The sequence below is a fragment of the Typopeltis vanoorti genome, chromosome 1, assembly GCF_054136105.1.
Source record: "Typopeltis vanoorti isolate ZY-2024b chromosome 1, IOZ_Tvanoo_1.0, whole genome shotgun sequence".
Lineage (NCBI taxonomy): Eukaryota > Metazoa > Arthropoda > Arachnida > Uropygi > Thelyphonidae > Typopeltis > Typopeltis vanoorti.
The window spans coordinates 66,743,541-66,759,410 of record NC_143549.1 but is presented as its reverse complement, the minus strand read 5'-3'; the positions used below and the strand labels follow the sequence as shown (position 1 = coordinate 66,759,410).

The following is a 15,870-nucleotide window of genomic DNA, read 5'->3' as shown; positions in this document are numbered from 1 at the left end:
AATATAAGTTTGTCATTGTTAATTTTATTTCAAATAACTGAATTTTGTCCATTATTGTAATCACTATGTAGTATTTAGCACATGGCTAAGTTCTGTAAATAGGATTAATATCCTTTGTTCAAGCTTTACTTTGTGATTATACTGATGATGACCAGTTGGTTTCTGGTCAAAATATTTACAGTAATAAAATTATTATATTCTCGTGAATACATGTCTAATGAATGGTAAACACGTGGCTATTTCTCTTTGCTTGACTTTTTGCAAACAGAGAAGGGAATGGGATATACAGTAATGGATTCTTTATTTAGCATAAGCATGGAGTATTTCACACAAGTCCTCTACAACTCAGGGCCTTTTACAGTGCCAGACTCACCATTAAGTGGATTCCCTCATCGCACACCTTTGCAGAAGAGTGGTAACAAGATTTGCATGCTAGCTAACTAGCTATTTGATAGCATACTAGACTGAGCCTATGGTTCAGTCTAGTATACTTTTCATCAATATTAAAAAGTTACTTACTAATTTAATAAGCCAAAAGGCTATTTTACCGGCGAGTATGTTAATAGAAAGGGGGATGGCAAATCGTTTCGTACCCACCTATAAAAACAAAGGGATTTACTATCCCCCTTTCTATTATCAAAAAGTTACTTTAAAGCAAACGAAAAGAAAAACAAGATGTAACTTAGGAAATAAATTATGCTAGAATAGGTAAAAAAAAAAGTAATGACTTCTGAAAATAATTATAGAAATGAATAGATGGCACCAAAAGATATTAGAAAAGAATTTGACAATATTCAAGAGAACATGCAAGATGAGCCAACTGAAGAGGTATGGAATGGACACAAACAGAAGTGGATATGAAAGATAAACAACATGTTTCATGTAAGATTAGTTAACACAGTTAAAGTATGCTTTAGGACTCCAGTTCCCAACCTGTGGGTTTCAAACCCACAAAGGAGTTGGCCATGGTTATCTTTAGCTGCCATTATTTTTATAGGAAAATATTGTACTAGTGGTTGTAACACTGCTTTTTGATAAATGAAGGGAAGTGACTTAAGATCCACCACAGTGAATACTTAAAAAAATATCAAAGGCCTGCCGTGTTCACATATATTAAACATTTTATATTATTTTAATCATTTGCTATGGCAGGCTTTTAATATTTCTTCAAATTTCCATCAAGGTAGACCTTGATTCACTCCCTAAAAATAAAATATACAAATGAGTGTTATTCAAACAAAATTCTATGTTACAAATAGTAAATTAAATATATATATTCACTACAATACAAAATTCATTTTTAATCAGTATCTCAATGTTTGAATAACACAGTTGAACAGATGTCACCATCCTTGCATTTCAAGTTTTACTCCCATTTACCTCTACTAATAAAATTCATTTTTCATCAACCTAGTAACACAAAAAATATACTTGGCTCTCTCCCAAAGATTTGTGGATACACACAGAAAGTGTTGATTTACTTCGTTTTCTCTAGTTTCATAATGTATGCTGGCTTGGCAATGCATCCAAGGATCAAAAGATTTGATCACTGATAACCACAGTAACAAAATCAGTATACACCCAGAACATGAAGCCCTGAACACATTTTGATCAACATTTTAAACTTCTAAGATTTAGCATAACTGAGTAAATAAAATTTTATAGTTCCTAATTTCCATATGTATGCCAGGAAGGAACACGAATAATATATTACCACCAATTCACTTCAGGGAATCAATAAACAAGTTAGAACATGAATACTGCATGTAAAATGTAGCCACATCTCATAGCTTCCACTTTGCAATCAATCTGAAGTTCATGCTAAAATTTAACTCAACATATAAAAGAAATATATGGATAGTCAAAACATGCATATGGAATTCTGGAATGAAAATCTGAACAAGTTTGTTTAAACATAGAATATAAATTGATCTGCTCAATCTTTAAGAGCTCAGGAACAAACAGATAAGAGAAGACCTCAATTCTTCTGAAGATTTTGTGTGCATGTGTCAGGGGAATTACATGCTTTACCCTCAAAATCAGAACAGAAAGATACATTTTCTGTAATTTTCATTAAAAATTAACAGATTGCATAAAAAACATCTAGGTGACAAAATATTTCCTTTTTATGTTCAATAATAATAATGTGAAGCAGTGATGTGGATAAATTTTGTGTGACAATAAAAACTGTTTTTTTAGCACAAATGCTGCTCTGTTTTTTTGAGAAAATGTATTATCCTATGTAAACCACCATGTTGAAGTCTTTCAAAGCGGCATTTTCTTAAAAATGAAGGTTGCAACTAAAATGAAATATTGTAAATTTTAATGCAAATTTCATTCTATAAAAATAACAGCTTCAAATGTTTGGGATGTATGTTGTTTTTGCTACGCTATGTTTTCAATGAAACAACAGATATGCACATCAAAATTTCTCAAATTATCAGAAATTTTGGGTGCAATAAAAGCACCTAAAATGTTAGAACACTTATTGAAGCCTTATTAAGACTCGGCAACTCCAACATCTTCCTATACTCATGAGATAAAGTTTGAATTTCAATCACTTTGTTGCAGATCATTCTTTACACATTGAAAAATTTTAAAAACAACTGAAAACCAAATAAACTAGACTGCCTACAATAATTTTTAGTAATATAAATTCATTTTATATCACTTCCAACAATGTTACTTTTCAATTCCCAGTTTTAACATTTTCCCATCCCCACAATAAAAGTTGCAGCTGAAATTTGAAATCAATTAAAATCAACATCCACAATACTACAGTTTAAAACTATAGATAAATCAAAACAATTCTTAAAATTTAGGATGCATCATATTTTAATGATTTTTTTTTTTAAATCTGAAAAATGCAATATTTCAAAGAAATGAATTGGTTTCTTTGTCCTCAACATACTTGTTACCAAATGTCCCATTTCCCTGAAATTGAAGCGGGGGAGGAATCCATTTAGGATTCTCTTTCTCGAAGCTTACTGAATACATGAAATTAATTAAAATCTTTGCAAATAGACAGGAGCAATGCTTAGCACACCTCTTTAGTGACAGAAAATCACGTAGTCTAGGTAACAGAACCTCTGACAATTCATGATAAGATCTGCAACACCTTTCACCTATCATGTTTGTCATCATTAAAGATGTTATCAAGATGTTTACAGGATGTTTTAAATTTTCATATAAGGGCTAAGAAATCCAACATATTGGCTTTGGTACACTGTTCCCTTCAGCCAATGGAAAGTCTAATCCATTCTACTGTCCCACATAGAGATATTGATAATTTCAAAATGCCATTTTCTCATTCCTCAATGTTATGGTCATCTAGAACATTAATCCCTTCATTTCAGGTTTTTCCAAATTAACAAACCCACTCAAGACTTATATATATCTATCATTTTGTTCTACAAACATTCCTCAGAAATAGTTCACATGGTTGCAAAACATTCCTCTCTACTGCAGACAAAAAAAAAATAATGCATCATATGGTGTAACTTGCTCAGACATGTTCTGCACTATTATAATAATGAACAGATGACTACTTTAACAGACATCATAAGGGGCCTTCAAAATTTAGCAAATACTACTAATGCTTCATCAAAAAGTGAAACTGATACATTCACTGCATTTTATTTCTATGCAAGACTAATGAAGCTGAAAAGCCTAAGAAACAACTTCAAGGTTCTTATATTATTTCTTGTGAAAAAAAAAAACCTACGGTTTTCAAAATCCTCACATCTAGTAGTTTTAATGAATTTTTCTTAATTTAAAGATCGGAACAATTTATAGCAAAATTTGCTTAGAACTCTAATGGTCACCTCCACTCCTGAATTCTCAAATTCAAGCCTACTTAATGACTAGAGAACTGAACTTTGCTTAATTAGCATGATTATGTGGCATTATAGTAAATACATGTTTAAAGAACTTAAATGAGTAACTAAATTACCTTCAAGAGACTCATGAAAAAAATTGCTTCTTTCACCTGTTCCAATAACAGCAGTTGACAACCATCCTTTTAATCCCAAAACTTATGAAGTAACCTATAAACACAACCTAACATTTTGGACAGACTAGGAAGTAAGTGAAAGTTGCTTGTAAGAATAGCAAAAAGGACTATATTCAGCTCAACAGATAAAATACACATGCCAATCATGATATTACCTCAGAATTAAATAAAAAACTGCAGTATTTAAAAATAAAAACACTTTTGCAATATTCAAGAATCAGATGAAGCTCTAAGGAACTCTCCCAAACTGAGTAAATCAAGTACTCATTCAATACAAGTGTTTTTGGAACCAGAAAATTTGATACTGTCAGTATTCTAGATTTTATTCACATAAATGTATTCTTATATTAATACAAAAAAAAAATAGTTGCTTTTAGATTATATATCTTTTGTATAAAGGATACTTGAATATATATTACAATAAATAAGTGCATTCAAACTAATATAGAATTTAAACATTTTTAATTGATTATTATCTATCCACCATGGTTCTGCAGTTTTCTTAGTAGCTTTATTATCACATTACTCAAAGCCAAATCCTCTGAGGATATTTTATATTACTTAGCAATAATTAACAGAATTACTTTTAGTGGTAACTTAAGTATGCTGCCATTTTCACATTCACGCAAGCTTATGTAAAGAAACTTATGTAAAGTATGATTCAACTGTTTTTCCAATGAGAATTTTCTAAGAGAAAGGAACTAAGTATAATTGAATAAAAAAAATTTGGAAATTGGCTTTATATCTATACGACCCCAGCAATATAAACAGTCACAGTATTTGCATCCTTTAAAGAGTGTGTGCGCACACCATGCTCTGCACACTCTCTCTCTCTCTCTCCAGCAGCAATTTTAATACATAGACATGTGGAATTCACATCAGTCAGTTCCAGTGGAAAGGGTTTATGATAGAGAATGACACCATGCTGCCAGGTTTTTGTGACAATGATGAATGGCTGGCTGTTGTATTACAAGACAACAGCATTAATTCCCAACATGTTTACTGTTCAATGGTTTCTGGCTTCCTACAAATGCTGCAATACATTCATCTTTTTTGTATTTTTATTATTATTATTACATGACATCTCCAGGGAGTCCAAAGACTCATCGAGGGAAGACACCCACTCTCCGTCTCTACCACCAATATTTTCACAGACAATCGCAAACATCCATGCCCAGGACGAGATTCGAACCTGCAGCCTTTTGGTTGGAGAGCAGATATGCTAACTGCTCAGCCAACCAGACAGGGCACCATAAAGGTATAAATTTAATGCTTTATTCCTTGAGTATGAAATAACCTTAACACCTGATGTTTCTTGAATTGTCTATAATCACCCATTATAGACAATTCAAGGATGACTAGGTTTTCCAGGTTAAAGCTGCCACTTGGAGAATCAAACATTCTAGGGAATTTGAAGCTCCTATAAGCTTGCACAAAGGAGACCATGACAATTGTTATGCAATATTCACCCTTTGCTGTATACAGATGTTTTCTTATAGATTCCTATTGTCCATTTGCTCACTCCATCTTAAGTTATTGTTCACCAACATATTATCAACACTGATTCATTATCATTCCAGCTGAAATAGGCATGGTTCTGCTTTATGCTGCTAAATAGCAGCATATGACAGCTTCTCTGGAGTGTAAACCCATCCTAGGCTATAAAATATTAGGAGGAAAGGAACCATAAGCAAATAAGCCTAGTAAACTGTAACTCAACACAGATCTCCAGCTTTCTAATATATTTATTGCAATATGTAAGACTGGATCTTCAACACATGTGAGTAACATAAGTTATAATTTAATAACTTGATAGTTTTTTCAATTAAACCATGAAACAAAGTTGAATGGTACTCTAAAGAAATTTTAGTCTTTCTGACCATGACCAAAAATGAGTGGACAGTAACTATAAAACATAGCACAAAGTAAATATAGTACTTGAATATGTTGTTTCTATGAATTTTTCAACTTTTCTGAATAAATCTTTTCTATGGATTCTTTAAAATGTTTTATGTAGAGAAGAGTTTAGTATTCATAACAGCTATCTTCCCAAATGTATGTACAACATACATATACTTCTAAACAAACTGAGGTGTTCTATTTCCATATTTAGAAATCATGCACAATTCCTATTCCAGCATAACTTGGTTCAGTATTAGTTTTAATATCGCAAAAATGTATATATACTGCTAATCACCCAAGCATTTTTACCACATTTTGACTAGACTTACCCGTTGATGCTGTCGTGGAAGCCATCTCCATGGAGAGACATTCTGTAAACAATAAGATAATGTTCAGTCCCTTTCCTCTGCATGAATAAATACTCTACAATCCTTTAACAGCACACCTGAAATTCATCCATACACACTTTGAAAGATAGTGTAGGTTTAATATTTTAGTGAGTACGAAAATTTCATTTGATTTGGGAGGATCTGAACCTATACGATATTCCCAATTACCAAAATTCTACTTCATTAACTGTTGATAATCTCTATACAGCTTTCTCATTCTCTCACACTATAATGAACAAACAGTTACAAAATGTTATTCCCTAACCCTTCCGTAGACAAATGACAAACACAGCTGTTCATAATTTTGTTTACTACACCCAGAAATCTGAAGAAAATACAAAACTGACATTTCCCAGAAGTGCCCTTCATTTTCAGATTTTACTTTAGCTGAAATTTCAACCAATAGCTGCTAAATACATTTCACTAACATTGTACAGAATATAGTTTTTATTTTGCATTTAAAGCTTAATTATTAAACAATGTTGCTTTAATCTAATAAAATGAGCTCTGGCATCATATTCTTTCCACTATTTAATTTTTAAGAAGATACCAGCAATTCCACAAAATTTCATTCAACTTTTATTAATAAATGTTCAAATTTCATTTCAGTTCCTATAGGCAACAAATATTCTTCATGTTAAGTGTCATGTTAATGTATATAAATGTCACTTATATGCATACTTACATTCTTTCAACATATGCAGTGTTACACATTACAGTGAGAATAATGGCTTATCAACACAAATAAAAGTAATATTTTATTAAAAAAACATCCAATTTCTCTTACTTCAATTCTAAATGTGAGGAAGAAACCATTAGCACTCAACATCTACAATACCTAAATTAACAAATGGAAACTAATAAATAAAGCCAGTATAGATTATATCAGAGGATCTTATGTCAGTGACCTTTGGACAAATGCCCTAGAAAATTTGGAGAATACAGCAGGGACCTTTTAATATCTTTAAGGCATCTAAGTGGTTTATTAAAACCACATAAGTAAAATCCCATAATGTGGTTGCCACAATTTCTGCAATTAGGTTACCACAGCATTCTGCCTGAATGCCTATTCTGGAATGGACTTTTGTCCTCAAACTTAGCAAAAATCCTGGGGCTCAATGAGGTTGTTATTTCTTGTATTTTTCTTTTATACATAAACTTTCTCTGCAGTTGACTGCAAATCCAATCTTTTTTTTTTTTTTTCCAGATGACATTAATGGCACTGTTTCATATTTGGCAATTTTATACTATACAAATTAATAAAACATCCAAAATATCAATTTGTATAACCCTAAATTTTGTTTGCCAAACCATTCTTCATTTGGAGCTTCAGAATCCTGTTAATTTTAATGACGAAACTCAATTCTGCATAAGGCCTCAACAAAAAGAATATTTAAAATCTTACTATTGACAACATACACATCTCTGGAAAATTAGATTTCTTTCAGCATAACTTCAATCTTTCTTGGCATAAATATAACCCAAGCATACCTTCAGCATCTAAGAAATTCAGCTGCATTTTACCTCTGAAAAGTTGTCAGCTCTATATGAATCAAGTCTATCCAACCACTGAATACTGTTCTCACATTTGGAGTGATGATCCAAAGAACTCCCTGAAGTCTTTGATTCAGTCCTTAATGTGACTTCCCCATCTGTACCATCGTTTAACAATTCACTATGTATCTGCTGCTTGAATTTGCTACAAATATCTCCAATCACTGTTCAAAGGCATTATCAATTTTTTACCTCTCCTGTAAATCTCTTAAGATATATGCAATAGCTATTGAACTCTAACTGCAAACTCAAGAAACATCTTTATTCATGCCATCTGTTGCTATCTTTTGCAAATGTCTCCCCTCTTATTCAAATGATAAGTTTCTTCTTTCTCCTCTGTTTTCTGCCCATGGAACAGCACTGAATAATCTCTTCTCTGAAGGAGAAGACTTGCCACTCAATCTCTACTAACTAAAAACTTCTCAACTAATAAACAAACCAGCCTAAGTTAATCAACAGATCTTGCTAAAAGCATGCACTTTTTACACACACATATGGTGATCAAAATTAAAGTATCCCTGTATAAGGGATTGTGAAGTGCCATCCAGTGATCCAAATGCTGGAAAACTTTGCAGGAATACACTGTTATGCAGAAGCAATATCTGAGAGAGAAAAAAATAGTTCATGTTGGAAGTTTAATGGAATATTATCTAAGAAAGGATTAAAACTAATTTTAATGCTTCCAATATTTTGTCTCAGTCACAGAGACAGCTTTAGGGATTACAAAAAAAAAAACTTTGTAACAACACACACAAATACAATACAACAGTGAGTGAAACTAAAGTTCTATCTAGGTGGTGCACCCTCTAATGGCATTTGCAGGTAGACTAGGATGTAAAGAGGAATCTCTGATAATTATGTTTCTCAAATTTTGGGAAGTTTTATGCAAAAACTTCTCAAAATTTGGGAAAGGACTTTAGTTTCACTCACTGTTGTATTGTATTTGTGTGTGTTGTTACAAAAAGTTTCTTGTAATCCCTGAAGGTGTCTCTGTGACAGACGAAAATATTGGAATCATTAAAATTAGTTTTAATCCTTTCTTGGTGCTGATAATATTCCGTTAAACCTTCAACAAGAATTCTTCACAGCACTTAAGCCTCAACACACAGGAAAAAAAAAAAAGTACAAAATTCACCACAAGAATCGTCAAGACCAAACGTGTTGAATTTGCATATCACACAAATAAGCAGGTGCCAGGAGGATTTAAAAACACAGATTTCTCCCTTCATTCTGGTTCTATTGTGACTAAAAATAGTTGTGCAACATGGTTAGTATCTTGATGAGAATAGGAATATGATGTTTTTCATGAACATAGGAAAGGCAAAAAAAGGAGAGGGGAGTGCTACTGATAGTAGGGGAATTATGCCTGTGTAAGTTTGAGATATAAAGAGAAAAAAGTGGCATAATAGAAAAACTTCGCAAGAATACACATGAGATAGACATAACTCACTCGACATGTTTTGACATTGACTACCTTGACGGTTGACTATTAATATCATTCACAGTGAGGGCATTGCCTTGACTCAACATGCTTTCTCATGAAATTGTACTACCTAAACAATTGCAACGTTGTTGCCTGAACAAATGTCAACGAGGTCCACTATCTTCATGTACTGTGCGACCACAGATGTCAGACCCCTCAACACTTCCATGCACGGCAAAAGAAAGGGAATCCATTCTGATAATAGGGTAATCAATGCATTTTGTGGGACGAGTGTTTATTATTATAAATCAGAAAATTCACTCACTCTAGAAGAATTAACAGAAGCATTAACCCAAAGCAAAACAGGAAAGGCTCCAGGAGAAGACAATATAAACTTGGAACTTATCAAATATGCAGGACTTTTCTCACTCAGGTTACTTAACTTTTATAATATGATCTGGAAAGAAGGAAAATGCCCACAAGATTGGACCAAAGCAATAGTTATTCCCATCTACAAAAAAGGACACAAATCTGATTGTAACAATTATCGTGGAATCAGCTTACTTAGTACCTGTTATAAAGTATATGCAAAAATCTTAGCATATAAACTTAAATATATAGTAGACCCAAAATTAATAGAAGAGCAAAATGGATTTAGAAAAGGCAAGTTTGCATAGACTCTGCATTTACGTTAAAATTATTAATTGAAAAACACAGAGAAATGAACATAGAAACACACATAGCTTTTATAGATTACACCAAAGCATTTGATAAAATTATCAGAGAAAAACTATGGGAAATCCTAGAAGAATATGAAATACCAAACCAACTTTTTAGAGCCTTATATAATATATATCAAGATAATAAAATATCTGTGAAGTACAATAATTCATCAAGCTGGAAACCAATAAATCGAGTATGTCAGGGTTGCCCTCTCTCACCGGTTTTATTTAATATATACATAGATAAAATCATAAAAGAATGGAAGATAACTAATGGAGGATTCAAGATAAACCATAACACCAGATTAGCTACTCTTCTTTTTGTTGATGACCAAATAATCCTTGGAAATAATGAAGATGAACTACAAAAATCATTATGCAGTCTAAATAATATGATAAAAACATATGGTATGGAAATATCAGCAGACAAAAAAAAAAAGTCATGGCCTTCAAAGGTGTTAATCCAATAAGAAGCAAAATAGTAATAAACAAAATAATAGAGCAATTAAATACATTCAAATATTTAGGTTGCACAATGTCATATGAAAATGAAGCTGATATAGAACCAAAGATATCAAACTTTTTAAAAGTAAAAAGGCATTATAAATAAAATTTTTAAACCCAATTATGCACAAAAACACATGAATAAGAATCTACAATACAGTTGCTAAACCAACCTTACTTTATGGCAGTGAGATATGGACAATAAAAAAAGCAGATGAAAGAAGAATTGAATCATCCGAAATGAAATTTCTGCACAGAACTGAAGGAGTCAATAATGGACAAAATGAAAAGCAGCGAAATCAGAAAACAACTTGGAATTACAACCTCCCTAAATGAAAGAGTGATTTGCTATAGATAAAAATGGAAAGAACACGTACTAAGAATGAATAGAAGCAGAATACCTAAACAAATTCTAAATTACAACCCAAAAGATACTCTATGCAGAGAAAGACCCTTAAAAAGATGGAATTGAGTCCGGAACAGGCCATTTGGCCTATAAGCCAGGAAAGGAAGAAGAGAAAATTAGCCTTTCTCCTATGAAAATTCTAGTTTTTAAAGTGGCAACTATTTTGCTTGCAAAACAGTCAGAAAATTTACATATAAAACATGATTTTGCATGTTGGTAACGAATTCGTACATCGACTTATTCCTTTCTCCTCTTCAACACAAATGGACTCTTCTTGGCCAGCCAAGGATCTCGCATCTGTGGTCGAACAGCACTCTACAATGAATGATTAGTCATTTTGAAGAAAGGAGATCATTGGGAGTTAGATCTGGATAGCAAACCATTCAGTTTTCAACAAGTGAATGAAGTTGATACTGGCATTGTGGAGCAGGCCATGAATAACAGCATTGGCTCCTGTAGTGCATGTGCTATATCAAGACGTGGATATGCCATGCATTTCCCACTGGAAAATTCTACAGATTGTACAGGAATTTTGACTACAGATTTTGAAAGTCAATGACATTTGACTTAACATTCCTTGCTGAAATGGAGTTGGACATTGCGTGGCCTAAATGATTTGGGGGGGGATTCACTTTCACCAAAATGAGCTAAGAAAAACCTGCATGCAATCCAACAAATTCCTTTGCATTTGCCCAAAGTTACTATGTGATGAGAGTTTACAGCTTTATCATTGGACCATTTTTCTTTGAGGACATTTACTAGTTGGGTCTTGTGACTTGCTCAGTTACTACTGAGCAAGTCCAAGACCCAAAAAAAGGGATCACGATATGATAAACAATTTTGTTGCGCCACATTACAGCAGCACCTGGGCATGGATTCAGTCATTTCCATGCAAAATGCATCCCCACCTCCACACATCAATGAATCCTTATAGGGGGTTCAAGAACATTTCACAGAAGCCAGAGTAATCAGGCCATGCATTTCCACTGCATGACTGCCTCATTCACCTGATTAGTTGTGACTTCTGGCTCTGGGAAGTTCTCAAAGACGCTGTTTATCATGATCATCCTGATAACTTGCTGGTGTTGAAAGGCTGTATAATGCACAACATCAGTTCCAACCGGCTGCATTCTGCCATCGCATACACTGTGCAAAGGATGTAGTTTGTGGTATATTGGGAAGGGAAGCACACTGAATAGTACAGCCATGAATGCATAAGGGAAGTGAATAAAAATGTTATTTACGCTTGTTTTCTCCTTACACACAGAAAAATTACATCTACATTTGGTACGTCAGTGTCCCCCCCCCCGATGTTGGATTCAGGAACTACTCCCTCCCTCATGCACACAATTTATGCCCAAGTTTTGTAGCCTTTGGTGGCATTCCAAGACCTTAAAACAGAGATATTTCAATTTTGATCCCACTGTATATAGATGGCTAGTTGTGGCACTAATGGTTAGAACAACCAAAATGCATATATGAATTCATGATAGCAACCCTTTAAATACAGAAAAAAGGTGGCCAGTTTCATATCTTGACTTTGTTTTTTTATACCATTACTTTCTTTAATTTCTATGCTTTAATACTTAAACATTCTATTATACTCATGATATTTTCTATATTTTTTTTTTCAAAATCTTTCCATGACTTATTTTTAGATAGACATGTTTTCCATCTATATTATCTAAAAGAAAATTAAGTCAGAAGTATGATAATTCAACCACCAAAACTTCAGAATACAATATTAATGTCATGAATACCAGATGTACATTACAAACTCCAACTACATATTTTTAGCTCACAGATAAAGAACATTTGTGAAATTACATTGTTAATGTTCATCTGAAAAGCAATTCATTTCTCAAATTTAGTCTAAATTTCAACAAAAGCAAAACACTTCATATGCAATATGAAGCTTTTTCATCAAATGCAATATGAAGCTTTTTCATCAAATGCAATATGAAGCTTTTTCATGAAATGAAATATTAAACTTGTTTTCTTTTGGTAGACAAGGCACGAAATATATAGTCCCAAATCAAAAGGGTTTAATAACATATTGTCAATATGATAAGAGTACAGTAACATGTAGGAATAAGGTGGTGGTTGTGCCACTGTATGAAGCAATGGTCAGACCCAACTTGGACTATTGTGCTCAGATTTAATGCCCTAATTTTCACTGTGATGCAAAAACATTGGAGAAGGTCCAGAGACAAGTGACAGACAATGTTGGCTATGGTGAGAGATTTTACAATGGAGACATTTAAATTAATGAGGGAGATTTTATCAGATTAATAAAGAATTAAAAAGAGAAGGTTGGGGAGGGGGAAGAACCACGAGTCCCTAGAAGTTGTGCAAGAGAACCATATTACCAGAACATGCGAGTGCAGAGAATGTTAAGGACTTTCAATATGTTATCAGCTGAATGAACTTTCTCACAATGAGCTAGATGACTCAACGAAAGGTGCAACAATAAATTTATCAACCCCAGTCAAGCGTTCAAGAAGATTAAATAAATGTTTACAGTTCATGTCATATGTAAAAGAAGTGTTCGAAACAACCATATTTTATCCTACAGCGAAACTAAATATTGGACTTTTCTTTTGGTATAATCATGATAGTTATTGTCATTCTTCTGTAATCTGATGAGCTTTTTACTCATAGGTTATACATGATTTTCCAAAACCTTATAACTCAGAATTTAAAATAAAACGACTGAATAGACATGGACATGTCTTAAACTTCTGATCCACCATGGAATCTTATCACCAAGTTCACATGCTTACTTCCCTAAATGACTGCATCTTACATTGTGACCCAGCATTTGGTTTGTCCAGCCACACCAGTTCCACTTACCAAAAGTCAATATCTAAGATTTTGCCATAATCAAAGATTTGTCTCTCTTTGAATTATTTTTTCTGAAATAATGTTTGTTCAGTTGAGTATAATTCACATCTGAGAGTGTGAACTATATAATAGTATACATGTTTACACTGCAACACTATGCGTTTAGTTATTTCCAATCCTTTATACACTTATATCTTGAATTGATAATGTCTCCAATCTGAAGACATTATCAAGAATCATAACTGCCTTGTGTTCTTTACATGTGAATCTCTGCATATTATGTTGGCATATTGCCAATGTGCATACTAGAAGTCATACTACTACTACTACTACTACTACTACTAACAGACAAGTGACGAGTACTTGCCATTATTAACCATCATGGAACTTTCTCTTGAATTCCTGGAAGTTTCATGCTAAGTCATTCATAAAATTGTGACAGAAAAGCTGGGGTATAAAAAATCTGAGGTGTGGCTATTAAATAACGAGACAAGGTGAGCTGTGAAGCGTATTCGTAGCAGTGGGATGCACCTGTGCCATGAATGACCATGAAGGTTCTAGAAGCAGTTGAGATAAGCACTGTTTGCTGTCGCAGTTATCAAAGAAACAAGTGTGAAGTCACTTTGCCAGAATAATGTCTAATGTTAAACGAGCAGCACATTAATCTCAAATTCCTTGTGAAATTGAAGAAGTGGCCGACACAGCATTTGAAACTGTTGCAGGTGTACGGTGATAATGTAATGTCATGTGCATGAAACCCTTTGCTGAAGGTCAAGAAAACGCCGAAGATGACTATCAACCGGGTCGCCCTGTCACAGCAGGAACCGAACAAAGCATTGCAAAAATTAATGAAATTGTCTGCAACGATTGCTGATTAAGCATTCGGATGATAGCAGGCATGGTGCACATTGATAAGGACACTGTATGACAAATTTTGAATAAGCAATTGAACATGAACAAAGTCTGTGCCAAAATGGTTCCGAAAAACATGTGTCAGGACAGAAAGACACCAGAAAGAAATTTGCACCAACATCATGGAATATCTGATAGCGAAGCTGGACTTGCAGGAGAAGATAATCACATGTGATGAGACGTGGATTTTCCAGTATGATGCAGAAACAAAGAGACGACAGATGCACTGGAAAACTCCCACGTAACCGAGAATGAAAAAAGCAAGAATAAGCAAGTCAAAACTGAAGACATAGTTTTTTTTTTTTTTTATTTATATATCAATAGCACGGTAATGGTTGAATGGGTACCAGAGGGTCAGACAGTTAACCAACATTATTACCTTGAGGTTATGGCCAAGCTGAAAGAATGAGCGAGGAAGAGACCCGATCTGTGGAAGAACAAGGCTCGGATTCTCCATCAGGACAATGCTCCAGCCCACTGTCTTTAAAGTAGAATCTGTCTGATAACAAGATTCCAGTGTTGGACCATCCATCTTACTCGCTGGATTTAGCTCCATGCGACTTTTACCTTTTTCTCATATTTTCCCAAAGTTGAAATTCGCATTGAAGGGCACCCATTTTCAGTCAGTGGATGAGGTAAAGGAGAAAACAGATAACACCTGATGACTTGCAGCACTGCTTCCAGAAATGGAAAATTTGTATGCAACAGCATATAGATAGAGAAAAGGAGCATGTTGAAGAGGATAACAATTAAGTTGTACAATTGTAATAATAAACCACATTTTTGCAACCAGTCTCGTTATTTAATAGCCACACCTTGTATTGTGACAGATGGATTCCAAAAATGCTGACCAATGCACACACACAAGTGGAATCAGTTCAAAAAATTTTGAGTGTTACGAAAATGGAGATGAAAAAAGTTCATCTCAAACTTTTCTCTTATCATGACTGGTGACGAAACATGGATTTCGTACAGATGTGTCCAGTCAAAACAACAATCAAAGCAGTGGTGCCATTCATCTCCTAAAGCAAAAAAAATTCAAACAGGCACTGCAACTTCGGTCAAAATGAGGGGGGGGGGGGATCACTGTCTTCTAGGATTGATTTTCTTTAGCAAGGAAAAATTAATGTTAATGCATACTATGAAACGCAAGAAACTCAGGTGAGCAATTCATAAGTTCAGGTGGGAACTTTTCGATCACT

The 15,870-nt window shown here is 33.7% G+C and overlaps 1 protein-coding gene across 8 annotated transcripts in view; it reads right to left on the bottom strand.

Moving 5' to 3' along the window:
- Imp (IGF-II mRNA-binding protein) overlaps positions 1-15,870 on the bottom strand; it is a 414,462-nt gene that overhangs the window by 234,933 nt on the left and 163,659 nt on the right. For 5 of the 8 annotated variants that reach the window (XM_090397775.1, XM_090397794.1, XM_090397752.1 and 2 more), the window contains exon 3: positions 6,244-6,285. The exons of the other annotated variants lie outside the window; for them this stretch is intronic. In XM_090397775.1, coding sequence (XP_090253901.1) covers positions 6,244-6,285 — 42 coding nt within the window. The remainder of the gene's footprint in view (positions 1-6,243; positions 6,286-15,870) is intronic. 8 annotated transcript variants of the gene reach the window in all.